The following is a 27,041-nucleotide window of genomic DNA, read 5'->3' on the forward strand; positions in this document are numbered from 1 at the left end:
AGCTAGAGTTAACCCTTCGGAGTTCCGTACATTTCAGCGAATTTTTATTAACCCTCTAAGTCCGGGAGTGGTTTTCTGTCGTAGAGTTCTTTGAGGATTATACTCGTTTGAAATGCACGAAAATGTGAAAATCGTGGATTTCTGGTATGAGACTAGAGAGGGGAGAGAAGTGTTAAGGAAAGCGGTGAAAGATCAAGAATTTGGCGGCGAGTTTGAAAGAGGAGTAAGTTGAGTGTTAAAAGAGAAAGAAGATGTACATGAAAATGCAACTTGAAATTTAGCTGTAGAATGCAAACTGATTACAATGCAAAGTAGTCTCATACATTTGGCCGACAGTGTTGAAGCTTGCAACTGTATTAGAGAAAAAAGAAATTACTTATAAAAATATTGAACTTACACTCAAAGTAACCTTGATTAAAGCTCGATTCAAAAATGAAAGAAAATTAAATTTCAAGAATTGCTTTCAAAGTCGACATCTCTACGGTAGAAATTTCCCAAATAGAATATTTTCCATATTTTACCCCTTTGCCCCATAACGAATCAGATTCTTAGCCCAAATTCTGCTCGAGATGCGACATTTATATTAAAAAAATGAATTTTAACTCCAACTTTCATTTCAATTTACAAAACAGAAGATTAGCAAATGCAATTAACAAGCTATTCTCACCCAACCCACTACTAAAAACAGTAAACAGCTGACACTCAGATGCCCGCGTATCAGAGTTGGGCAGTAATTAATTCCTTTGTGTCCTGTACTCGCGTCGGTTTGAGTTATGTTTCAAACTTGGATCACGAGAGAAAAATCGGACTGTTTTCTAACGAGGTCTGAAGCGATCCCGGAATACCCTTTCTCCAACGTTATAATATAAACGACTTGATTATGCGTTCAGCGCTCGGACTGACTCAATACTTGGTTGTTTAACGTTCAGAATGATACTGATTCGAAATTCAGAGGAAGTCACGCATCTCAGCTACTGAGGGCGGAGTTTAATTTTGGAAGTGAAAAATGGGAGAAATAAGAACATTAAGTATTGGTCGTAGGGTGTGGTGGTGGGAAGTGGTGGTAGAAGGTGGTGGTAGAAGGATGAGGTGTCGGGGTTTTGGGGAATTCCGAAAAAAAGGAGATAGGACATGAGAGAAGGAAGACACTAGTTCAGTAATTGGAAAATCGGGACAATGGTTAATAAACTGAGTTCTGGTGGTGAAATTACCGAGGGATGTTCGGTACGGAACACCTTTGTAATCGATTATTTAATGTAATCATAGTAACTGTAATCAGTGAATTATCGTTGAGATAAATCAGTAATCGTGATTACCTTCTGTAATTTGTAATCATTAATCGGTAAGTTTTAAATCATTCAACGATTAATTATATTTTATACGGGATGTTTGAAATGCGAGTTGTATTAAAAGCAAATTACACTAAAAATAAACAAGTAACTTGTTCTAAGGATCTTCTATGTAAAACTATGTAAAAAATGAATACATTTCTAAAAAATGTTCACAGTGTTGTTACAGCGAAAGTACATATTAGATCATAATCAAAAATGTAATCATTTCATGACTAATAATTAATAAAGCAATCACGAACGTTAATTACAACTTCTAATTCCTTTCTTATTCATTAATCAATGATTACTTAGTAATCATTAATAATTGGATTTTACATTGATCGTAATGTTCAGTCATTAATCGGATTACGTTTTGCCCAACTCTGCCGCGTATCCGGCAAAAAGAAAAACAAAATCCCAAGTAAAAGAAGAGTTAACGACGAAGCCATTCACCATTCAACGAACAAACTAAAACAAAAAAAAAATTGAAAGAAAGAAGCGTCCACAAGAAACGTCGAAGGTGTGCGCGAGAAAAGTTCGAAGCTCTTTGATGTCGAGCGATAATCTTTCCACGATCTCGAAAAAGTTCCACTCGGAATACGTGAGAGTGGCGCGGAGAAACGGTCGGGGGATATTATCTCGTTCGATCTGGATCGGTTACCTTTCTGGTGGACGTGGTGGTGGCTGTGGTGGTCGTCGTCGACGTCGTCAGCGTCTCCTCGACCGAAAAGGTTTCGGCTTCGCTGCATGGATCCGCCTCGTCTCCGCACTGCCTGCGAAAAACCGCACGAAACTTGCTGTCAGCTTTTTTCCTCGCGACTCGCCGACTGACATACGCGAGAACTTTCCTGGCTTTTTGCCACGCGGACACGGAGTCTGGGCCGGATTAAAAATCTTCGTTCGTACGGAGAACGGAAGATCGAGCATCTTTCGGGCGGAGAGGAGAGAAAAGAACGAAAAGAGAATGCTCACGATTAGTTATCTCGTCACCAAGTCTTTGGTACTGGAACTTTTTTTCTTGTTTTTCGTTAATTTACACGAGTGGAGAAGTAATTGGAATTATTGAGAATTGGTTTTGTTTACCCTGGGTTTGTGTGGTGGAGGTTGATAATTCTGTGGCAAGATTTGAATTGGTATTTTTGAAGAGGTTTCGTTTCTCTCGTTTTATTGTCTTCAAGTTTCTTTTGCTCTCAGATTAATAAGATGTGAATAGTTTGAGGCTTTGAAACAGTGGAAACAGATTCTCAGAATGTGAAAAATCCGCTAGATTAGTGTCGAGATATATTGGTAATTTTCTATTTGTTTAATTGAAATTTGTGAAATCGAAGCAAAGAATTACTTTCAAGCAAACTCGATATTTCTCACTTTATTAATATTAAACTCATCTTATCCTCAGATCCATCGATAAAATTTCAATAATTTGAGGCTTTGAAACGAGGCAAACAGAGAATAAGAATTCTAAATTCTGAAAATGTCAAAAATTCACTGAATTAGAGTTAAAGTAGACTGATTATTTCATATTTGTTTCGTTGAAATTTGTGACAGCAAAGGAAACAGTTATTTTTAAACAAACTCAATTTTTCTCACTTATCAATTTTAAATTTCTCTTATACTCAGACCAGTCGATGAAATTTCAGTAGTTGGAGGCCTTCGAACGATGCAAACGGAAAGTAAGAATTGCAGATTCTCAAAAAAATCTAGAAAATTCACCAGACCGACATAGGGTTAACTAACAATTTCACATTTAATCAAAATTTCTAATTAGAATAATGTAAAAAAAAGTTTGCGGTAAAATTGCTCGAGAAACGAGTTCTCGGTAGACACGCGAGGGAAAAGACTCCGTGGTGAAGAATGTCCGTTTAAACTACTCACTCTTCAGAGCGTCGAGAAAGGGCGAGATCTAAATCAGCAGGATGTGTGTCCATCATGTGTAGGTACACCTCGTCTAGAAGTGCGGCCGGCACCGTAAATAACGTTGCAGCGTGCTCTAGAAGAGCTCTCACCACGTTTATTACGTCTATCCTTTCTTCCGCCCTTTCTGCAGACACCTCTGACCTCTGTCCGGGCTTCACGCAATGGAGGATGTTCGGCGCGAATACCTTGGAGAACGAAATTTAACAATAATCAATTTCGATGAATGAATTTTTTTCACATTGTTGAAGAAAGCTCGATGTCTCGATGCACTTTGAGAGTTCGACAGTGTTTCCATTGACAATTTGCATTACGGTGTAAATATGTTATATTGTATCAGTAACAAAGAGTAAGTTCAATTGTAAATTTAGTTCTAATTTTGAGCGTCTGAGAATTATCAAATTGTAAATTATTGTATATGTTAGGGCTTGCGGTTGATCTTTCGATCGTTCAAGCGTTGCCGGTTTTTGCACGTGTGTGCGAAGCTCGATGTCTCGATGCACTTTGAGAGTTCGACAGTGTTTCCATTGACAATTTGCATTACCGGTTCAAGCGTTGCCGGTTTTTGCACGTGTGTGCCGACTAATGGTCGAAGGCTACGAAGGACCAGTTTCTTGATTGAAACACTAAGTTTTTATTTTATGTTCTATTTTCTACAACTAATTCAAGATATAAATTCTACTGCGAAGTGAGAGGTGTTTCTCTTGCGAGTGGCCAAGTGTTTCTCCCGCGAGTTGCTAAATGTTTCTGCCGGAGTCTCTGCGGTTTCCCTCGAAGAAGACTCCTATTTTCCTAAAAACACCCTGATTGGTGATTTTTCCTTTTCTAAATCACCAATCAGTTTACTCCGGTGCATCGCAACCTCCCTCCATTTCGCCCTTAGCGCGTTATCTTAGGGTGGAATAGCAGGGTCTGGTCCTAGGGACTAAGTGTCGCAGGCAACGCAATAAACACTTGTGGTGTTCTGAGGAAACGATATTTGCCTGCGACGGCGACTACTTGACTCGCTGCCATAAATCCGGCTACAGGATACGCCTTAACAGTATAATTGTTATGTGTAATATTGGACGATTGCAAAAGTTCGTACCCGATTTTCAGAGGTGGCTGAACCTTATCGACTTCGGCACAGATGTTTCCTTTAGCGCAATGTCATATTCCTATCGGAAGATACACCGCTTGTTTTATTTCCAAATAATTACTCGTTTCATTCTATTTCAGTTTCAAATGAAATCTGTTTTTGCACACACCGATTGTGTTTTATTTTCAAATCGGGCACGAACTTTTGCAATCATCCAATAGATTAGCTTGTTTTACTTCATACTAGGGCTACTACTTTTAACCGGGTATCTGAGATAGATGAAAATAACCCGATCGACCCGGGCATCTGACGAGTACTCGAATATGTACATAAAACAGTGGAAATCTCGATGGCCACTACCGCTGGTGGTTCCCCGGGCAAACAAATGCGGATCGGTCGCGACAGCGATGCAACGATGCCGACGTGTCAAAGTGCACCTGTACCCTACTCAATATTGTTTTGAAACCTCTGCCGAAACAGTCGAGGAATAATAGATATCTACTCGCAGCTATCTCATCTCATGAGATACTCGGATAATTTCTGATTACCCGAGTATTTCACGAGTAACCCGGGTACCCGGATATCTCTCAAGTAACAGCTCTACTTCATGCGGTATTTAAATAATAAATCCTAAGTTAAAGGGTGAAATGACTTCGAAATAGATATCAGAAATTAATACTAATTAACAAAGAATGTTAAGTATATTCGCAAGGGAATAAGAAAAATAAAAAAAGAAATTTATCTTTGGAACAGAGTCAATATTAGAAAAATTCGTTCAACTTTTATGTTAGGTCTTGCAATATGAAATGTCGGATTGAAATATAGAATTAGTCTTGATCGGTGTCCAAAACGAACCCTTTGATTCTTCCGCAGTAACGTAATAAAAATTGCACGAACTTGAAGTTAATATAAAAATCAAAATCGAAATGAATCACTCGAGCAATCGATTTTCGAATGATCAGAAATTTCATGTTTAATATTGCACGACTGTAACGTAAAGATTTGCATTAAATCCTTCAGTTTACCACTTAAATGTGATATAGTAAAAAGATTCATAAGCTAAGTGAAATTCAAAAAAAGAAAAATTGACTAAAAAGTAATTCAGTAAAATTGAATGGAAAATCTACAAAACAAGGAAAAGATCGACAAGCTTCGATTCACGAAAACGCCAATTCGCGTTATCAGCAATCTCCCCATCTAACGTAACATTTTATTCAAATTGGGACGAGACATTCTGCTCGATGATCCACACCCACGGACAATCTATCTCCGTCCCATGATCGCAGCTTAATTAAAATCTCGGAGCGAGTGACGACAAAGTTGGAAACTTTTCCGATTAATTCGCCGACACGAGACGAGGACAGTGCACTCACCGTGGCCAAGTTGGTCGTGTCCATTTTGTTCCCCGGTACCCACTCGCCTGTCTCCGTCTTTTGATCTTCACTGTTCGCTGCCACCACGCTGAGAAAGCTCAAAAGTGCCCAGAGCGTCTCACGGTTCGGCGTGGGCAGCAGCTGAATGAGATGCTGAAGAGCCTCTTGCTGAAGTCGCCTGTTCCGGATCTCTGCGGAGAAACGGGGGCTCTCTCTCTCTCTTTCAGTTCAACACAAATACGCACACGCACACGTGCGTGTTGCACGTCGGAACGGAAAAAGTATCGACGAACGAGGAGAGGACAAACTGAACGAGAACGACTCTTAATAATTCACGCGAGAGTTTAACACGTTCCGTGGCGCAAATGAATTACAACGAGCTTTATGAGAATGTTGAAACGAAGCTCAACGCTCGCATTAACATTGGTGAACATACCGAGCTTGATGTTGCGATTATGCTTTGGCTTGACGAAGAAATAGAATTCGAGGGTGGAGAAAATTTGACTCGATAAAAAAATATAAATCCAGGGCAGAAAAATTTGATTCGACGAAAAAATATAATTTGAGAGTGGAGAAAATTTGACTCGATAAAAAAATATAAATCCAGGGCAGAAAAAAATTGACTCGACGAGAAAATATAATTTGTGAGTGGAGAAAATTTGATTAAACGAAAAACTATATGGAATTCGAGGGTGGACAAAATTTGACTCGATAAATTCGAGGATGGAGAAAATTTGATTAAACCGAAAAATGTTATAATTCAAGGGTATCGTGGAGAAAATCGTATAAAATCGTGATTAAATTATTTTTACTAATAAGGTAAAGGTACCAGTAGTTGACCAGTTAAGAGAAATCCTCCAATAGTAACCACTTGCTCTGTCATTAAATAGCGAGAGTCGATGCCTGAAGATACTCTTTAAGCCTTCTAGATTATGTAACAATACCAATTTAAAAAAAAAGTTATGTCATAAAAATTTTAAAATCATATTTAAAAATTCAGTAATTGCTTCAGAAGTTGACCACTCTTAAAAATGAAAAAACTAGTAATTGACCCTCTGTTCGTTAGTAGTTGACCACTTATACTAGAAGGAGGGTTGAAGCAATAATGTTGGCAATCATTTTAGTATCGTTTATTTTCAATAATTACCAACACAAGTGGTAAGAATAACAAAAATGTTGCATTTATCACTTATAAAACGCTGTGAGAATTTAAAAAGTAAATAATTCAGTCACGAAGAGTTCACAACGTATGCATTTGTTTACCTGAACCGTACAGCTGTTCTTAACAGAAACGTTAAGGAAATAGCAATATAGAGGCATATTGTAATTCTATGTATATGTAATTAAAAAAGGCATATGTAATTCTTTTGAACTTTAACCGATAGGTGGTCTTGGCATGTCAGGTGCATTTTTTTCAAAAGAGTATCACTTATAAGAACCTTATTTTTTACGTTTCTCTAAAAATTGGTCAACTACTGATACCTTTACCTTAGTCCATGTATTTTCAGCGAAATTTTTCACACCATTTTAGCAACAATGGTTTCGTCGCTTTTGAATTAGGAAGGATGTAATCTTCGTTAATATATCACGCTTTAAATTAGCTAGGAAATTAAACCCAATGATCTAATTAACACGAGATTATCAGATTAAACGTGATCTATTCAGCTCGTTTCGTGTAATGAGAATAACTATTGTGAAATAGCAGTGGTGAATCCTTTATACGATCACTCTTTAATTACGAACGCTAATCAAGCTTTAAAAATGAACTGCTATAAACTCCTTAATTTTTTTAATCGTGATTTTTAACGTAGTCTTACTTTGTGTATGGACGAAGGCTTGGTAGAGATCCCTGCACAGTAGAGGATCGGGTAGATCCCTCAAAAATTCCTTCAGAAGGGCTGCCACATCGTGGGGACATTGATCGGGTCCGATTTTCGTCTCACGACCACAATCGAAATCTTCTCTTAACTGGAAACACATTAATTCAAACATAAATTAATAATTTTCTTTCGTTTAAATATTGTAATAATCCAAATATTTTTGTCGCAAATTTATAATACGGATAAGCATTAATAAAAATTGAAAAAAGTTGGTATCTTATGTGAGAAATTTTAATTAGAAATTAGTTGAGAATTTAATTAATGTAAGATCGAGTTAAATTGGCAATCTAGTACAAAAATAAAAATGTCACTTTGTTACTTGGTAAAAATTGTAAATTCATAAACTACGTGTAGAAATATATTTGACAACCCTCTTATCAAATTTGAACTGACCAATTATGCAAATATGTATAAATACTACCACCGTCCATTAATATTTGGACACTTTCTCATTATCGGGAAAATATGAGATATGCTTCAAGTATCTGAAGCTTTCAAATGCAATTTTGCCCACTGATTTCATCGCATAATGTACTTAAGCTCAACTGGTATAAATAAAAAAATTGATTTTGCAGAGACACTTGAGTACAGTGAGTCCAAGTATCTTTACACAATTTCACTGATTAAAATTGTGATTGTTCGTTATTAAAATACTTAGATAATTGAAACATACGTTTTAAGTCCAGTACAAGAGACGAACTTTTATTTTACTAAAAATTCCAATTATATTACACTTGAGTACAGTGAGTCCAAATATCTTCACACAATTTCAGTAATTAACATTGTGAGTGTTTATTAAAATATTTGAATAATTGAAATATACATTTTAAGCCCAGTACAAGAGACGAACTTTTATTTTACTAAAAATTCCAATTATATTACACTTGAGTGGAGTGAGTCCAAACATCTTCGCACAATTTCAGTGATTAAAATTGTGATTGTTTACTATTAAAATACTTGGAGAATTGAAATATAAATGTTTTAAATATAAAACTTTCAATTATATTACACATGAGTGTAATGGGTCCAAATATCTTCACACAATTTCAGTAATTAACATTGTGAGTGTTTATTATTAAAATATTTGAATAATTGAAATATACATTTTAAGCCCAGTACAAGAGACGAACTTTCATTTAACTAAAAATTCCAATTATATTACACTTGAGTGCAGTGAGTCCAAACATCTTTGCACAATTTCAGTGACTATAATTGTGACTGTTTATCATTAAAATTTTTAGATAATTGATACAAGAGACAAACTCTTATTTTACTAAAAATTCCAATTATATTGCACATAAGTGCAGCGAGTCCAAATATCTTCACACAATTTCACTGATTAAAATTGTGATTCTTTATGACTAAAATATCTGGCTAATTGTTACAAGAGACGAACTCCATTTATATTACGTATAATATCCCTCAACACTCACCTGTCTTACCCTCTTCTTCGAAGGCGACACTCGGAAGATGCCGAGCGTCCGGAGGCCTGTGTTCTCCAGATGCCTGATGCACTGTCTCACTACGCCTGGAACTGCGTCCCATTCCCCTGGAGGGCCTCCTCCGCCGCTGTCGCTCAACTCGAGCACCCCGGAGTCGCTTCCGGTTAGAGCTCCGCCTTTCGACGATAAAGACTCGCACGAGCCACCCTGCAACAATTTTATTCCCCCTTTGAAATCGTCGTTACGTCACCGACGCGAAACCATTCCAAGAATTTCCACGAGATCACAAAGTGTAGAAGAATGCTTTTCGTACCCTTCAAACGATCAATCCGTACTTTTCTCACGGAAAAGTACACACACAACGATATCTCGGAATTTTTCTCACGAATATCACCGAACAACGAAACGTTTATCCCGACCTTTTCCGATTTTTCCTGTAAAATTTTGGGGAATATTTCGAACGTATCCAATGTAGCAGGTTTGTGCTTACGTTTTTCGTGGATTATTTTGCATAGCGTAATGAATCGGGGACACGTGTCGCGACACGGGCTGCAAGATGCGAGAGTGAGTGGAAAAAGGGGGGGTTATGAGTGTGGTTGTATAACACGTGATAATAAGTTCAATAGCAATATATTTTATAACAATAATTTGATATGGGGGGTTATGAGTGTGGTTGTATAACCACATAAATAAGTTCAATAGCAATATATTTTATAACAATAATTTGATAATAACTATAAACACACGTAAAAAGGAATAATGATAAGCTGATCAACGGTCTCTTATTATATCTCGCAAATATTCTCACGCACTCTCTGATATCAATAACAACGCGGTTCTACTGTTTTACTCCCTGTTTCTCTCTATGAGCCCTGTTTCGCTCAATTCCACAATGAGCGATCACTCGTGATCAGAAGGCTGTTTCATTTGTTAAATTGGATTTTGAGTTCGACGTGATAGTGTTGGAATTATTGGTTGTTCGTGTACTGTGAAACGGTGCGACGTTTCACACGATCGTCGAGAATAATCTAGTTAAACAGGTGAAAAGAAGCTTGAAGTATAATTGTGAGATCTAAAAAAGAAATATTTGTTGAAAGAAATCTTAAGTAGGTTCAACGTATGTTAGACTAGAGGAAGTTCTCTAGGTTACCGACGCGCGAGCGCCCAGATGGTCTACGGCCTACAGGCGTCTCGTGGAACGCCTCGGTTTACTATTCAATTGTTCTTGGAGAGAGTCGTGCGTTGCACGTTTTATATTTCGTGCAATGGAAACTTTGTTGCAATAAATATTTGTGTTTGTGCTATCATCTGCGTCTTGTTACTTTTCCCTGCACCTGAACCTCGCGCTTAACATTATACAGTGGATTCCGGTTAATTGGGACCGCCGTTTATTTGGGACAGATACTGAAGAACGGAATATAAATACGTGTTTATTTACTTATTTTTGATTACGTATTAATGTTATTTTATTACTTATTGTTAGCTTTGTATTCAATACCGAATATTACATACGTTTTTCAATAAATCGTTTTTGGCTTCATTTTTTACGTTTTTCAGATTTTGCCTGTTGAAATTCGCTTTTTTGGGACAAATTAGTCCGGTCCCAATGTGTCCCAATTAACCGGAATCCACTGTAGTTAGTTATTATACTGTGAAATAGTGCAACATTTGACGCAATCACTGTGAATAATCTAATTAAACAATTAGAAAGAAACTTAAGGTATAATTACGAGACCTAAAAAAGAAAATATTTATTGAAAAAACCTTAAGTAGGTTCAACGTAAATTACAGTTAGTTAGCATACTGTGAAATGGTGTACCATTTTTTAGAATCACCGTGAGTAATCTAATTGAATGGATAAAAGAAAACTTAAGGTATAATTACGAGATCCAAAAAAAGAAAATATTTATTGAAAAAACCTTAAGTAGATTCAACGTAAATTACAGCCAGTTAGTATACTATAAAATTGTATAATATTTGACGAAATCACCGTGAGCAATCTAACTGAATAGATAAAAAAAAATTAAGGTATAATTACGAGATCTAAGAAAGAAAATATTTATTGACAAAATCTTAAGTACTTCTCGAAATCTCGTTAAGAGAAAAAAAGTAAGAGATATGTTTGTTGACCTCGTGAATCGTTTATTTTTTCAATCTCGTAATATACTTGGAAAGCTTCTTTCTCATTAAATCAAGATCAATTAGAGACTTCTCCTATTAAATATCGATTTGATGGAAATTATGTAAGGATTGTAATGATCGACGTGTCTGATGAACGTCTAGTTTATTCCTAATGGAAGATCGCAAATGTTCGTTTATCTGGTCTGACAGAAAATCTTGCAAAATTTAGGGATCTTAATTAATCCGTAGCTAAAATAAACGCTCTCTCATCTCGGTTCTATTCGCGTCCTCTGATCTGTGACGTCATTGTCGGGCTCGGGATACACGTGACGTAGACGAGGTAAGTGCAACGCTATGTCGTATGTCCCGTGATCGTTTTATATCGATCGATCGGGCTATTTAAACACGGGGCATTTTCATCGAGTCACTGTCCAAACCGTCCCCACCGCAAGTTTTATCAATAAAATGCACGTGCTCTGTGATATTGTCCCTCTGATTAAATGCGAAATCAAGCGAAGAGATTTTTATCTGCAGTGCAAAATTTTCATCTCTGGATCAAAGTAATTCGCGAAATTTTCATCTTCGGAACAAAATGATTCGCGAGAGTTTCACCTTTGGTAAAAAATTATTTGCGAAATTTTCCTTTTCAGAGCAAAATTATTCGGGAGATTTTCACTTTCAGTGCAAAATTACTCGCGAAATTTTCACTTTCAGTAAAAAATTATTCGCGAAATTTTCACTTTCAGTGCAAAATTATTCGAGAGAATTTCCTTTTCAGTGCAAAATTATTCGGGAGATTTTCACTTTCAGTGCAAAATTACTCGCGAAATTTTCACTTTCAGTAAAAAATTATTCGCGAAATTTTCACTTTCAGTGCAAAATTATTCGAGAGAATTTCCTTTTCAGTGCAAAATTATTCGGGAGATTTTCACTTTCAGTGCAAAATTACTCGCGAAATTTTCACTTTCAGTAAAAAATTATTCGCGAAATTTTCACTTTCAGTGCAAAATTATTCGAGAGAATTTCCTTTTCAGTGCAAAATTATTCGGGAGATTTTCACTTTCAGTGCAAAATTACTCGCGAAATTTTCACTTTCAGTAAAAAATTATTCGCGAAATTTTCACTTTCAGTGCAAAATTATTCGAGAGAATTTCCTTTTCAGTGCAAAATTACTCGCGAAATTTTCACTTTCAGTGCAAAATTATTCGCCAGATTTTTACTTCCAGTGCAAAATTATTCGCCAGATTTTCTCTTTCAGTACATAATTATTCGCAAGATTTTGACTTTCAGTGAAAATTACTCGCAACATTTTCCTTTTCGATGCAATATGATTCGAAAGATTTTCTTTTTCAGTGCAAAATTACTCGCGAAATTTTCACTTTCGGTGCAAAATGATTCGCGAGAGTTTCACCTTTGGTAAAAAATTATTCGCGAAATTTTCCTTTTCAGAGCAAAATTATTCGGGAGATTTTCACTTTCAGTGCAAAATTATTCGCGAGATTTTCATTTTCAGTGGAAAATAATTAGTGAGATATTCCCTTTCATTGTAAAATAATTCTAAAAACTACATTACCCTTTGTCATCCTCTGTAACTTTTATTTTTTAGAATCTTTTCACTGTATTTTTAATTACGAAAATTAAACGATACACATTTTTTATCTAAAAAAATAACTCATTGCTAATGTGATCATATCGGTCCAGAAATTCATCGAAATTCAATATTGGTAAATGACACGTTTGTATGTTAAATAGAATTAATTTTGTCCGCAATGTTATGCAAAAAAAGAGTAATGAATCACTTATGATGAAAACTGAATGTAAATAATGAAACAAATAGACGAAGTTGTGATGAATAATAGCAACTAATGTATCATTCTACGAAAACAAATGAAATGATTCAATGAAGTTTGAAGTGATTAAATGATACACGTTAACAGACTGAATCACTCTTCATCTAAAGCATACACAGATCAAATTTATTCGAGTGAATACAGGAAATCGAGGGTGGCATTGTCGTAGTTAGCGCCACGATAAATCTATCGCTATTTCTATGATGCGTGAATCACGCTTGCCTGTTTCGCGGAAAACGGATCGTCTATTTCCAAGGAAAGTTTAAGAAATTTCACGCTGGAACGCCTCGTGGTTTCCTTTCCTCTGTTTCATAACCGATCGCTAATATTAATCCCAAAAATGTAAATTTCTACATCTCGCTCGCTAAAATTATACTTGCCACTTAAACAGTAACATTTATACCGAACACTGTTCTCCATTTCTAAGAGTAAATTATTTTTAATTTTTCAATATTTTGTAATTTTTCGATACTTTCAAATGTCTGACAACAAAGAAAATTTTTATGAAGTTTTCTATAAATTTTTATGAATATTTTCATGAAGTTCTTTAACAACGTTGTTAGTCTTTAAAAGCAAAAAAGAGGAAGAAATAATTAATACTGTTTTGTAAGGAATCATTCATTAAGCCCATAATTACAGTTATCATTAGTTTCCATTAACACTAGAACTACCGGCCGGGTCAAAGTGACCCATTAGCAACTTTCCAAAACCAGTGAATTTGCAACTTCTCGACTTTGTTTTCTGCATGTATGCTTCTATTTGTACCGATCTAATCGCTAATAGGTCATTTTGACCCGGTTGGTAGTTCTAGTGTTAAATGTTGTGTTCGATAAATATAAATCATGAAAAACGACCTCAAAAACGAGAAATTCATAATTTGCTAAAATTCATGAAAGATGCTAAATTAATCAATAAACTAGTACAATATAATTACACAATACATTTTTCAGATTATTATTCAGATAATTGCTGATAACCTTGCAATTAATGTGAAACAAATCATTAAAAAACAAAAGATGTTTCTTCATTGAAAATGCGTCTTAAATAATAAGTAATATTTCAGATTGTTGCTAATAACCTTCCAATTAATGTGAAACAAATTATTGAGAATGCGCCTTAAATTAAAAGTAATTTTTCCAGCTGTTTCTAACAACCTCCCAATTGACGGGAAACAAATCACTGAAGAAAATGACGTTTCTTCGTTGAGAATGCGCCTTAAATTACAGATAACTTTGCGGTTAATTCGAAACAAATCGTTAAAAAAGGAAAGATGTGTCTTCGTTGAGAATGCGCCTTAAATTACAGATAACTTTCCAGGCTGTTGCAAATAACATTTCAGCTAATGCGAGAAATAAACTTAAAAAGAATAAGCTGTTTCTCCGTTGAGAGTGCGCCTTAAGGTATAGGTAGTCGCGCAACTATCTTGCAAACTATCCCAGGTCAATAGTCCACTTATCGTAGTTGGGCGTAACAGCTCAACTTCCAGAAAAACGGAGACTCACAGGGTAGATTTAGTTTCTGACTCGTAACCGGCGGAATTTCTCTCCACGCTGGAAAAATTCCGCCCACGAACAGAGTGCGTCACGAACGAGCTTGTAAGGGACCCTCCAATTATTTACATTCCGAACAGACCGTTCCAACTTTCGCGCGAGAATAAATCGAGACTACTTTGTATACATCCATGTAAGAGTTTACCAAAGGGAAGGTCCGACAGCATAGGTTGAAGTATTGAATTTTCATTCGTTACTTTCCATGTTCATTACAGCGGTAATAATCCTGACATACAGTCCAGCTTTGAATTTAGGTATACGTCATTTTGGATCTTTTACATTTCTTCGTTTGTATGAGAAAAAATCGTGTTTAGCTCGAATTCTTTTGTCGTCACTTTTTGAATTATATTTGTTAGCTGAAGATATTTAATTCGAGGAACGTATTGCGAAGGATAATGACTATTTTTCGTTTATTATTTGGAGGAGTGTACTGTGAATCTCAAGAATTACTTTTCACAAACGTAGTACCAATAAATTGGTTAAAAATTTCTCTTGAAATTGAAGGTGAGAGAGTGCTGAAATTTCCAGGATTATTTCAAAGAGTAACTGTGAATCTCGGTAATTATTTTTCACAAAAATAATACCAGTAAATTGGTAAAAAATTTCTCATGCAATTAAGGATAAGACAGAGTTGAAATTTCGAGGATTATTTCGAGAAATATACTGTGAATCTCAAGAATTACTTTTCACAAACGTAGTACCAATAAATTGGTAAAAAATTTCTCTTGAAATTGAAGGTGAGAGAGTGCTGAAATTTCCAGGATTATTTCAAAGAGTAACTGTGAATCTCGGTAATTATTTTTCACAAAAATAATACCAGTAAATTGGTAAAAAATTTCTCATGCAATTAAGGATAAGACAGAGTTGAAATTTCGAGGATTATTTCGAGAAATATACTGCGAATCTCGATAATTATTTTTCACAAAAATAATATCAGTAAATTGGTAAAAAATTTCTCGCGAGATTCAAGCGAACGGTACAAAAGATGACAGATAGTGTTGAATTGAAAAAGGTACGATTAGACGTGAACAGAGATGAAAGAAACGCGTGATAAACGTTTACCACGATGGAACAAAGGTGCGCCTGTCTAAAATAAATTCTCCCGCGCGAACAAATCATCCCGCGGGCCGCCATAAACTGAAAAATCAATACGCAAAAACGTAAACGCTCGGAAATTAGATCGGATCGTGTAAATCAAGAGGCGCGGCTCGAATCTTCGACTTTCTTAAAATAACGCCTGAACGCCCGAGTTCTCCCGTAGAGAACATAAAAAAAAAGAAGAAGAAGAAGAAGAAGATTCGTGTTCCCGGGCCAGGTGGCGCCGGTGCTTCTCGAATCAAAACATTTACTTCCGGTCGCGGAGAAGATAGCTTTTCAAAAAAATAGATTCGTCAAAAAGATGGAGTAGACGAACGTCGGAGAAAAATTTCGGAATTCTATCGATATCATACTATTAATAATAATAATCCGTCGTATTTTAAGTTTCAAGTCGAATCTATAATACATGTTTCGAATGAATTTTTCATTGAAAAATTTCTGCAATTTTCTTAGGATAACTGAACACTGCTTGCAAATATCTATATGAAAAATTTCTGTATTTTCCTACGATAATTAAATAGTGTGTTTAAGAATATTTGTGTGAAAATTTTTGCAATTTTCTTGCGATAATTGAACAGTGCTTCGAAATATTTGCATGAAAAATTTCTGTAATTCTTCTAATTAAGTAGTGTTTGAAAATATTTGCATGAAAATTTTCTACAATTTTCTTACGATAACTAAACACTTTTTAAACATATTTATATCTACAATCTTACAAAAGCACATCGCATTTCGAACGAGCTTTTCATGAACGAAAACCAAGCTTAAATTAAACACATTGCTACTAAAATAAAAATTACATCAAAAAAGACACTTTCGGAAATAAAAACGTTCCCCAAAAATATCCACCCAAGACCGAATCAAACCCCAATATCTTCACCCCACTTACATCTCGTCATTCTCAAATCTCGCTCAGTTAAAAACGATTTCCAATAAAAATACGCGCTGGTATACCCTATATATACCTTGCGCGTCTATCCTGAAAATAAAAATTGACCAAACCATCATCCACAAGCAACCGAGACAGCTCGATAAATCGAAATTTCCAGAGACAAATTTCGTCTTATATCTCTGGTTGAAACGCACGTTTCTCAATCGTATTTACGCCAAGTGACCGTCGAATCTTCTCCACCTTCCCAAAAATTTCGATTGCCACGAATCTTCGGAAAACGTTGGACCGGTGACGCGTGGTCGCTCGCCCATTGGCATTTAATTGCACGAAGGAACCGGCTTAAGTTTAAATCCGGTAAGAGAATTTGGCAACGAGCGATGTTCTTTCCTTCAACCGTCTCGACTAGCGGAGAAGCGTAAGTACAACACAGGACGGAGATATAGGATAAAACGACCGGCGTTCGTTCTGACGTATCCGTCAAAAAATAACCACTTGCGGCAAGGTTTGCCCCTGAGTTGCAAAGTGGCCATCGATAAACGCCCTCGTCGCGATCCCGCGGACACTTTTGACGCAATTGATGACGTCGTTCATGATCACATTGATGACCGTACGACGTCTCTCTTTCCGGCTGCTTCTATGTATTTAGCTGTTTCGAGTGTCGCTCTTCCTTCCTTCTCCTCCTCGTCGACGTCTGGCCGTTTTGGTTAAAACACGTCGCGCGAACCACGGTGATGCAACGGAAGTGTACACGTACACTACCAGCTAAAAGTTTCGAAACGCTGCAGATGCATCGCAGGTTGCATCAAAATTTGTAGAAAGTTAGCGACTTTAAGAGTGTTTTGTCATTCAAATTGATGTGTACGAGGTAGATTGATCTCAACAACGTTAATTTCGAAACTATAAAAAATTAGTGGCAGATTCGTGAATTTTTTGTTATTCAAATTGATGTATATGAGATAAATTGTTAATAACTCTGTTGGATTACTTTTGGGGAAATGAGTGTTTGTGTGTAGTGGGGACATTTTTACATTTCCTTGTCTATTTTCTCTTGTATTATAGCCATCGAGCTTTCACTTATTTCTGTGTAAAAGATAAGCATTTTGGTGTAATATTAAAATATTGGGAATATTTTACTGAGTAAAACATTAGTATAAATAAGAAAGCTAAATTGCGTGTTATAGTTAGACGTACATAATAAAGCGCAATTTAGTTTCCTTTTCAGTTATTCGAGGGAGACTGTTACCATATCCAACAGATCTCAACAATATCAATTTGTGATCTGTAAAAAATTAGTAGTAGATTCGTAGTATTGATGAAAATTCAGAGGTGATTCTAAACTTTTGGTTGGTGGTGTATGTATAGACACAGAATGTGTGTACTCTACGATTATCATGCACTGTGCTTGTTTCCGTTCGTTTTATTTAACACGTTCAACTGCTGATCGGATTTTTATTATGCTATATGCATTATCTCATGTTCTATGCTACATACGAATAAATAGACTGCGGATATTTATGAATGTAGTGAACAACATAGAAGGTAGATAGGCAACTGTTTTATTCACTAAATATTAGAATGAGTACTACATTTTGAGTTTATTTATGTATTTTTGCTAATTATGTGCATTAAATGTACAATACACACATTTACGTTAAAGAATATAGGTGACCTTGAAAAAAAAAATGGCATTTTTTTCTCTTTCAGTGCTGTTGCGGATTACGCTTTGTGTCCTTACACGGAGCGAAATTTCGGTTAGATAGGAAAGCTGGAACATTCAACGCATGTGGTTACTACGTCGTTCTCCAATAGTGTTAAGGATACTTAAGTTAGACCAGGTTTACGATACGGACGCGACTCTCTGCTATTTTTCAGATTAACGTTTGAATACACGTTTAATGTTTTCGTTCGTTAATTATTCCTTATTGTCAGGAGGGCTCGAAACCTCTCGTAAAAGCGGAGAATTTGGAGTTTCTTCGTGCATCTCAATAGCAATTGACGTATGCAATGCTCGCGAGCTAGCGCTACCGTTACCCTGGGTTTGTCCCATAAGCCCAGGTGACGCGTACTTGACGCAAAACACCCCATCATTGAGGGTGAGTGGTTGGCGTTGGGCGTTAACCAAGGCCCAAAAACTCACCCCCGTCAAGGGACCCAAATGCGACCAGGGAAGGGGAAATACGAGGGCTGACCGGGACAACGCGCCAACGAGACAACCAGAACACAAAAAAGGTTAAGAGCAAAAAGTTCAGGCGATCACACAGTCGCTACATTTTCAATCGATTCTCGGCGACGTGTCAGAATTGAACAAATAGGTAGGAGGGTTAGACTGGAACATTCAACGTATGTTAACATGTCGTATTCCAAGGTTAGATAGGAAGGCTGGAACATTCAACGCATGTGGTTACTACGTCGTTCTCCAATAGGTAGAAGGGTTGAGGACTGTGCGCATCGTAATGTTAGATATACCTCGAGCGGTAAAGGTGTATCTTTTCGAGTCTAGCCAATTCGTTACTGATGTTACCAAGGAGATGGTTACTGAATGTAAGTAGATGTAATTCTACAATAACTATATTCTATCAATAATAATGTTTAAGTTTACAATAGGTTACAATGATTTTAAAGATAAGGTATACTGGTCGATTCTTGACTGGGCAAGAATCTTCCTTCTCGACTTTACACTTTACACGAATGTCTAGTTGACACTTACGAAATAAGTATTAAACTTGGTTGCTCTAAAGGGAGTGCAGCCCGATCTTGCTCGTGTCAAAACGGCGACTATGAGAATACTGTTCTGCTTCAAAGTTCAGAGCGACTCTGCCCCAGAGCATCAGAAATCGTGCCCTTATATACACCAAAAATCGTGTTCTCTTTTTTCGTGGTGGGGGCCCTAGATTTTCGTGAGAACGGAATGCGTTCGTTTACCCTATCTCAAGAGCCTTCTAAGGGGTGCGCGCTAGGCGGAAGTCTCGGCTAGTCTGCGTACGTAACAGTGCAGCATTCTTCTTGCGCCCCTTTGAACTGCGGAGGCAGGCGAGAATTTCGATAGATTTTAGCAGAATTCGATAAATTTAAGTAGACTTCCGTAGGCTTCAAAAAATTTCAATGGATACTAGTAGATTACAGTAGATTTTAATAGAATTAAATTGTGCTAGATTTCAGCAGAGTTCGGTAGATTTCAATAGATTCCTGTACCCTACACATTCCCTTATTACCCCAACACTTATGAACGAAAGTGTACACTCCCATTTCCATCGGTACAAATCAATTTACCCAATCACACTTCACCTTCCACAAAACTCGCTAACGTGTCACTCTAACCCAACCACCGACCACTCATTCCAGCCTTAAAATCGGATAAATTACATCCTACAGCCACCTAACCGTGTCGCGGAGGCACATTTAAAAGAGAAACGAAAAGAAAATAGCAACTGCGGCTATTCGCGGAACCTGTCTATTTATACGGTAGCCCGTATTTTCGCATTAAGAGGCAGTAAAATTTCTATCGGGATAGAGAGATGTTGAGAGAGCACACGTTCCGCCTGCAGATTAGTTCACGTCAATCTAAAACAGGTGACTCGGATTTCCATACGCTCTCTCACACATGCGTGTGGGCGTTCTTCTCTCTCTCTCTCTCTCTCTCTTCGTCTTCCCGCCTCTTTATGAGCAGTCATCGAGAAACCCGTGTAAAATTCCCGATAGTAAATTCGTCCCGGTGAGCACGGGTATCTACTTTTATTGCACGTAATTTCAGCTTCTAAGAGACGATCGACTAACTGCCAAAATAAACGCCACTTTGTTATCGGGACTTCGCGAAAAACTGCGCCACGTGGTCCTATAATCCCATCCTTCGGGAATATTCGGAGATTTACAACGCGGACATTACGGACAGACGGTCCTCGAGGATATTGATTATCGTTGTAAATATTTTCGACGGAGATTTAAATGCGGGAGTACTGATTAATTAGCGATGAACGCTCTCGCCTGATCGGACACTGACTCGCACTACTCGCGAGGCGAATTTCGTGGAGAAGAAAGTAGGGAGTATTGGTCGCTGTGCTACTGGTTGGTATGAGAATTTACGACGGTCATTTCTAATTTTTACATATTTTTAGGAATAAAATATGGATAAACTTGCGAGTATTTAAGAAGAGCGGAGGAATTATTTCGAGCAATGTGTATGATGTACAATTTTTAGAATAGCGTAAGTGTTTGTTGGAATTGTTTAAGGATGTTATCGTGTGAAAAACATTTTTATTTTATAAATGATTAAAATATTGGAATTATTACTGAAGATATCTAACTTGTATTGTATATCGTTAAAAGAGAGAATACAATTGGCAAAGTAAAACTCCTTTTTATTTCCTATATCCTATTTTAAAAAATTTTCTTTCTTCGTTTAATCGAAGATTTTCCTGATCTATTATAATTGTCAGTTTTAATACTAAGTTTAGGCAAATTTGTATTACTTCGAACTAAACTTTTCTAATGATTAAATTGTCTACTTATTCAGAAAAAATAAAGCAAAAATTATCAGTCCAGTAGTTTCCAAGAAACAGGTACACGAAGACAAAGAAACACGGTTTTAAAGGAGAGCGCTTTAAAGATTATGACGATATTTTTCTCCCAGTTCATTTGCGCTGTATCACTCACGAGGGGCTTATGTTTCACTTTACTCTTAATGCACACAGACCTGTTCAACGAAATGCTAACTACCTCGAAATGTTCAGCAAAAATGTTACAATTCTTTTACTAAGAAAAAGAAAATTAATTTTTCAACTGTACCAAACTGTGACCAAAGTCGTTTCTTAACCCTTTGTACTCCAAGCTGTTGATAGAATTAATCAGAAACTGTTGGATTATTTCTAACAACACCCTATGGAAATAATCAAGTAAGGACAAAAATGTCTCCGGGTTATTTTAAACAAAGGCACTAAGACTTCCACCAGATGCATCTGGTGTCCGCCTTCGAGTCACTCACTGCACAATGCCATACCATAATGTAAACAGTTTCTAGGTATAAAGGGACCTCAACTTTCTTTTTGGGTGCCCAGACACAGTCCTTCAGAAGATTCAATAGAGTAAAGACGTTTCCTCTGAGACCGTAAATAAATCGTATATTACAAAGTTAAAAGACTATTTCATTCCATAACCCATTTCCAATAGAAACTCTAGTATACTTTTGCAGTGAAACTTTCGAAAACCCCAAGTTTCATTCTGGAAAAAGAATGTTTGTTGTTTATGAATTCATTACTTCAATTCCATTATTTCAAGAATATAGAAAAATCTGAATTTTACATTTTTAAGTTCTCCAAAGTATACGCGTGCGGCCGTAATGGCGCCATTGGAGTGCAAAGGGTTAAAAAGTCTCTTATTTACATAGATCCTAAATTGAGATGAATTTTTGTTCGAGTGCTCAAGTGAGACATACACGTCACGAAAGGGTTAAATAAAAGTAATATTCCGAAAATAATTCACGGTCACAAAGGAAACTCGCTCGGACGATAAATCGATCTCTGTGCAGTTTCTTCGAATCGGTGTGTCCTATTAGCCACGCGATCGTCTCGTTCGTTGATCCTCGTCCACCAAGAGAACAAGAATCGATCGACTTACCTCGTCGGTCTTTGCAGCGACAGTTGGTTCGATGAGGCTCGTGAAGCTTGTTCTACTGCCGTGTCTGCTGCTCCTCGATAAGCAACCGACATCCGAGACCTCACCAGCGGCGATTCTAGCGATCCTATCGTTCTCCAAACACTGTGACAGCGGTATGCCAAATACCAGGCCACCCGACGAATCTGAAACAAAGAACGAAAGAATACCATGGATCGTTTCAATCGTGAAATCATTCTTGGCCGGTTATACAAGAGATGAACGCCGGCTATGTTTGTGGAAATAAACGAGATTCGATCGATTCATCGGGATTTATTCGTGGATAATTAAAAGATTGAAATTGGTGAAACACAAGTGAGGAGTTTTCTTTGATTATTTATTAGCATTAGATTGAAGAAGTGTCTTTCATTCAAATGTCTAGTCGTTTACCAATTGATCTATTAAAGTTTGGACTGTGAGCGGAAGAAGTTGGGATTGTAAGAAATGCGAGATTCCGGCGGCAAAGTGGTGGCCTGGAATTTGTCACCCAGGAAGAGAAAGCGCGCGGGTACCTGAGGGTCCCATAAACTAAGCCTTTTCCCCGGAAAGTCGAACGAGGGGGCTCCAACGGTTTTTCGGAGCAACGTGGGATACGACGCGGAAAGGACATTCTGGAAATAGCCGTCGAGCAAGACGGACGCCGGAAACCTTAAGAATCGCTTAAATACAGTATAAGTTATTTTTGGGATACCGCACTATCCTGACTTTAATTCTTTGTTTTCGAGTGGTGCTTACAGGATTGTTACTTTGTTGGTGGAAGTATTAAAGCGCATGTAAGACTAAGAAATTACAGGGCTTGAAATAACCGATGTTAAAATAACGTCGGTTCGTTCGTCGATGACTATGTGCGATATTCTGTGGGCCGCTGCCCTTTTTCCCGTTTTTATATGGTTCTTCGGCCGTAGGACCCTGCAAGCCGTGGGGTGGAGGTGCAGCTCATCCTTGTCTAGGGCCCCCTGCGGCTCGGGTTCCGCGGTCCTTGTCTAGGCGCGTCGCACAACGCCTTACACGCAAATGAGGAGTTTTTTAAAAATAATTCTTTAGAATTGGGTTGTGTAATAATTCTTAATCATTTACAAATTGATCTTTTAAAGTTTGAAATGTGAGTGAAAACAATTGGGATTGGTACTTTGTTGGTGGAAGTATTAACACGTTCGCCGCCCAGCGTGAATCGGTCGAGTTTCTCGCGGGGCCCAAATCCGATAGTCGGAGCGCAAGAACGTAAACAGAGCGATTAGCTGGAATTTGCGTTCTATGTTACCAGAAGAAGAGACAAATTCTCGAACGCCAGGAAGCGAGAAAAAATGTAAAAAAGACTACAACATATTGTCCCAATTGTTCAAAATCACCAGAAATGTGTTGGAACTGTTTTAACGAATACCATGCTACGTAGTATAATGTTGTATTTTATTTGAAATATAACGCGGTAGGAGAGCCTGACGGAAACTGGGGCGAAATAAGGATGCTGTTCTGCGCGTAGTACTATTCGACTTTATTAGACAGTTCGGTGACGTTCGGTGCGTGAAGACCGCTAGACAGAAATCTGCTGTTTCGACGGAAAAGGTTTCTAGATATAGGTACGGTAAGTACGAGAGTAGGGGTTGGTCTCAGAGGTCAATGTAGGGAGAGGCGGTGAGGTCTAGGTTCAGCGATGAGTAAAAGTAAAGGATGATGTGGAGGTCTAGGTTTCGGGGTGACTAACGTTAGGATGATGCGGATTTGTTTACAGTTAAGGAAAGGAGGCAGGATGACTAAAAACTAATGAAAGATAGGAGAGAGGTATACGACACTGTTTTAACGAATACCATGTTACGTGGTATAATGTTGTATTTTATTTTAAATATAAATTAATGTATAGTATAATATAGTGTGATATTCCATTAAATTCTTGTATTATATGGATTTTTATAAATTACTTGTGAAATCCTATTTAACTTAACGAAGAAGAACGTCACCCATATCTGGGTGACGTGGCGACGAACGTGTTAAAGTGCAAATGAGGAGTTTTCTTTGATAATTCATTAATATTAGGTCGTGTAATACGAAATGTCACATCGTTGATCTCTTGAAGTTTGAAGTATGAATAGAAAATTTAGGATTATTTTATTGTTGGAAGTGTTAAAACGTTGGCCTTTAAAATTTTAAACCAAACGTGAAACTTCCTTTCATTTTTTCCCATTTCCTCCATCAAAAAAATTTTTCTTACATCTTATTCGCCCTTTAAATTACGTATAAAAATTTTCTCGCGCCACCATAGCCTGGTAAGATAATTAAGTAGCCTGTTTCATGTGGCTCACCCTGTATTTTGTTACAAGACGTCCAGAAGCAAATTTTAAGCTCGTCAGAAGCTTTAACGAATATCGTTAGACCAATTTCCTTCGCTTGCTAAATTTCATACTAAAAATTACCCTAACATTCCCTTACTACGTCCAACCACTACTATCTCCATGAAAAAGAGATTAACCAGTAATATCAGATCATCCCATAAGTTCCTGTCGAATTTTCTAATTTAGATCAATATTTCCAACAAACCTTCAAATTTCATCAAAAAAAAAATGTAACTTTTTCCACAACTTTTTTCAATTTTTTTAGCGAGACCAGACTTTTTTATAAAATTTCCAATTTTTTTAGTAAGATCGTTATATCAACGTTGTAGAATTTTCTTAGACTTTCATTCAAATATATTTCGCTTTCGACTAAAACTTATGGGATAACCTAATAGTTTTTGTAACTTTAATCTGACAATTTTGCAACAGAAGTCGTCAGGACCGAGGAAAAACTGTCGACCGAGAAAACACCTATTCGTCAAAGAGTAAAATGAACACCCCTTCAACCATCTCCGTTGATATGAAACCATCGAACTGTGATGCCCGGTTTGCTCCAATTCCTCGAAACTAGGAGCAGATATTGGGGCATCGCTGAATTAAAACACTCAAGGATCGTCGGAGATTTTGACGTTACGTGACGTGCGCGTGGTAGAAATAGAGAATGAACACGGAAATGGGGAAAATAGGGCTATTTAAGGGTTCTGGGAAGATGGACTTTGGGTTGTGACCATGCAGAAGAGTTGGAAGGTGAAGAGTCCAGTATGAGTAATGGTGAAAGTTGTAAATACAGATAAAACTAAGAAGGAAAATATTTGAGGGTGTAACAGAACGGACACCGGTGCATCGTAAACACGAACATCAATCCAAAGTCGCGACTACGTTCGAACAGGAGGTGTTGGTCCATTTAATTTGGGATCACTTCGATCGGCCGGCCAAGAAGGAGATCCGACCTGATGTACGAGTGGTCAGCTGCGTCCCGTTCCCGTAAACACGGATTATTTACTCGTTTATCTCGGATTATTCATAGGAAACTGTCTTTTTAACAGTTTCTAGCGAAGCTGCTGTTGAACACATGCTTTCTTCTGCATTTGACGAAGTTGTGAAACTGCGAAAATTTAATTTTTCAGGAGAACAGAAACGTAATTTGTTTGATCGATGCAAAATCACCTTTGCACTGATTTTATTCATCAGAAAAGTTAATAAAAGTGGCATAGTTGATGGATAAACTTAGTGTAGAAATTTTATATTAGTTGACAAAGTGGTTTTCTTTAAAAAATTAATATAAATGTGTAGTATCGGGGCCTCCATACTCAAATAGGAAACCTCGAAGGGAGAATAGACAGGGAGTGGTTGGTGTAGCGCGCTAAGCCTCAGTGAATATAAATGGTATAGTTTATGGATACACTCAGTGCAGAAATTGTACATTAATCGACAAAGCGGTTTCCTTCAAAAAATTGCACAAACAAATTTACATAATTTGCAAGAACAGTGGAAAAATTGTATGCTAATTGACAAAGTGGTTTTCTTTAAAAAATTGCAAAAACAAATTTACAAAAATTACAGAAACAGTGGAAAAATTGTATACCAATTAACAAAGTGCTTTCCGTCTCTCCAGAAAAGTGAGGTTTTTTGTAATTTCACAAATTTACCGTTGGAACGATGATATAAACAAAAGACACGAAAAAATTGCATTAAACATAAAGAAACGTAATACTGAAAAAGATGAGAATTAATCTCTATATTTTTTGAACAACTCTAAAATGAAAGATTTCAGATTTCATTTTACATGCAGATGTAACAATCCAATTCTGTGAAGTAGTTCAGAGTAATTTGAAATTCTATGAAATCTATTGGAAAGCGAGAAAGTTGAAAATTCGCATCGTCAGACGGTACTTTAAAGTCGCCTCTGGCGACGTGGTCGTTTGATAATATTCCGGCTGGCCATGAATGCTCCGGCCGCTTTATTTTCGGTACTAAACCGCGCGCTGTTCGGCTAAGTTCGCGGAAACACGTCGGTGCCACCTTTCGAATTTCATCTTATTACTTCTTAATTGCTTCGCGCCGCTTGCCAAATGCACGCGCGCGAATAACAATCGCCTACTAGCGACGCCCTCAGGTACTCCTTGTGCGCCTTCGATTATTCGGAGAACTGAACGCCATCGATCATGAAACTCGACAAAGAGTATAGAGTGACTTCCGAATTTTCTGCGTTTCGATTCCAATTTTGTCTTTACAAAGCAGAATATTCTACTGAGTATGAAATTGTATTAAATTCATTAGATATTATCCGAAAGATGTAAACAAAAATTTAGGCTAACTCCTAAATTTTCTATATTTTATTTCCAACTTTTTCTTTACAAAAATAAAATATTCTATTATGTGTGAAATTGCATTATTAACCAGAAGATAAAAAAGGATAGAGTAATTTACAAATTTTCTACATTTCGGTTCCAATTTTTCTTCAGAAAAAACAGTATTATAAATTTTTTATATTGCATTTCCAATTTTTCTTTGCAAAAATAAAATATTCTGTTTTATTAAA

General features: G+C 37.0%; 1 protein-coding gene across 1 annotated transcript in view; it reads right to left on the reverse strand.

Annotated features, from left to right (window-relative positions):
• LOC108576796 overlaps positions 1-27,041 on the reverse strand; it is a 61,078-nt gene that overhangs the window by 6,294 nt on the left and 27,743 nt on the right. The window contains exons 4-9 of the mRNA XM_017939856.1: positions 22,137-22,318; positions 9,007-9,222; positions 7,511-7,661; positions 5,694-5,884; positions 3,204-3,430; positions 1,993-2,104 (exon numbers count right to left, since the gene is read on the reverse strand). Coding sequence (XP_017795345.1) covers positions 1,993-2,104; positions 3,204-3,430; positions 5,694-5,884; positions 7,511-7,661; positions 9,007-9,222; positions 22,137-22,318 — 1,079 coding nt within the window. The remainder of the gene's footprint in view (positions 1-1,992; positions 2,105-3,203; positions 3,431-5,693; positions 5,885-7,510; positions 7,662-9,006; positions 9,223-22,136; positions 22,319-27,041) is intronic.

This window comes from Habropoda laboriosa, unplaced genomic scaffold (assembly GCF_001263275.1).
Source record: "Habropoda laboriosa isolate 0110345459 unplaced genomic scaffold, ASM126327v1 scaffold542, whole genome shotgun sequence".
Lineage (NCBI taxonomy): Eukaryota > Metazoa > Arthropoda > Insecta > Hymenoptera > Apidae > Habropoda > Habropoda laboriosa.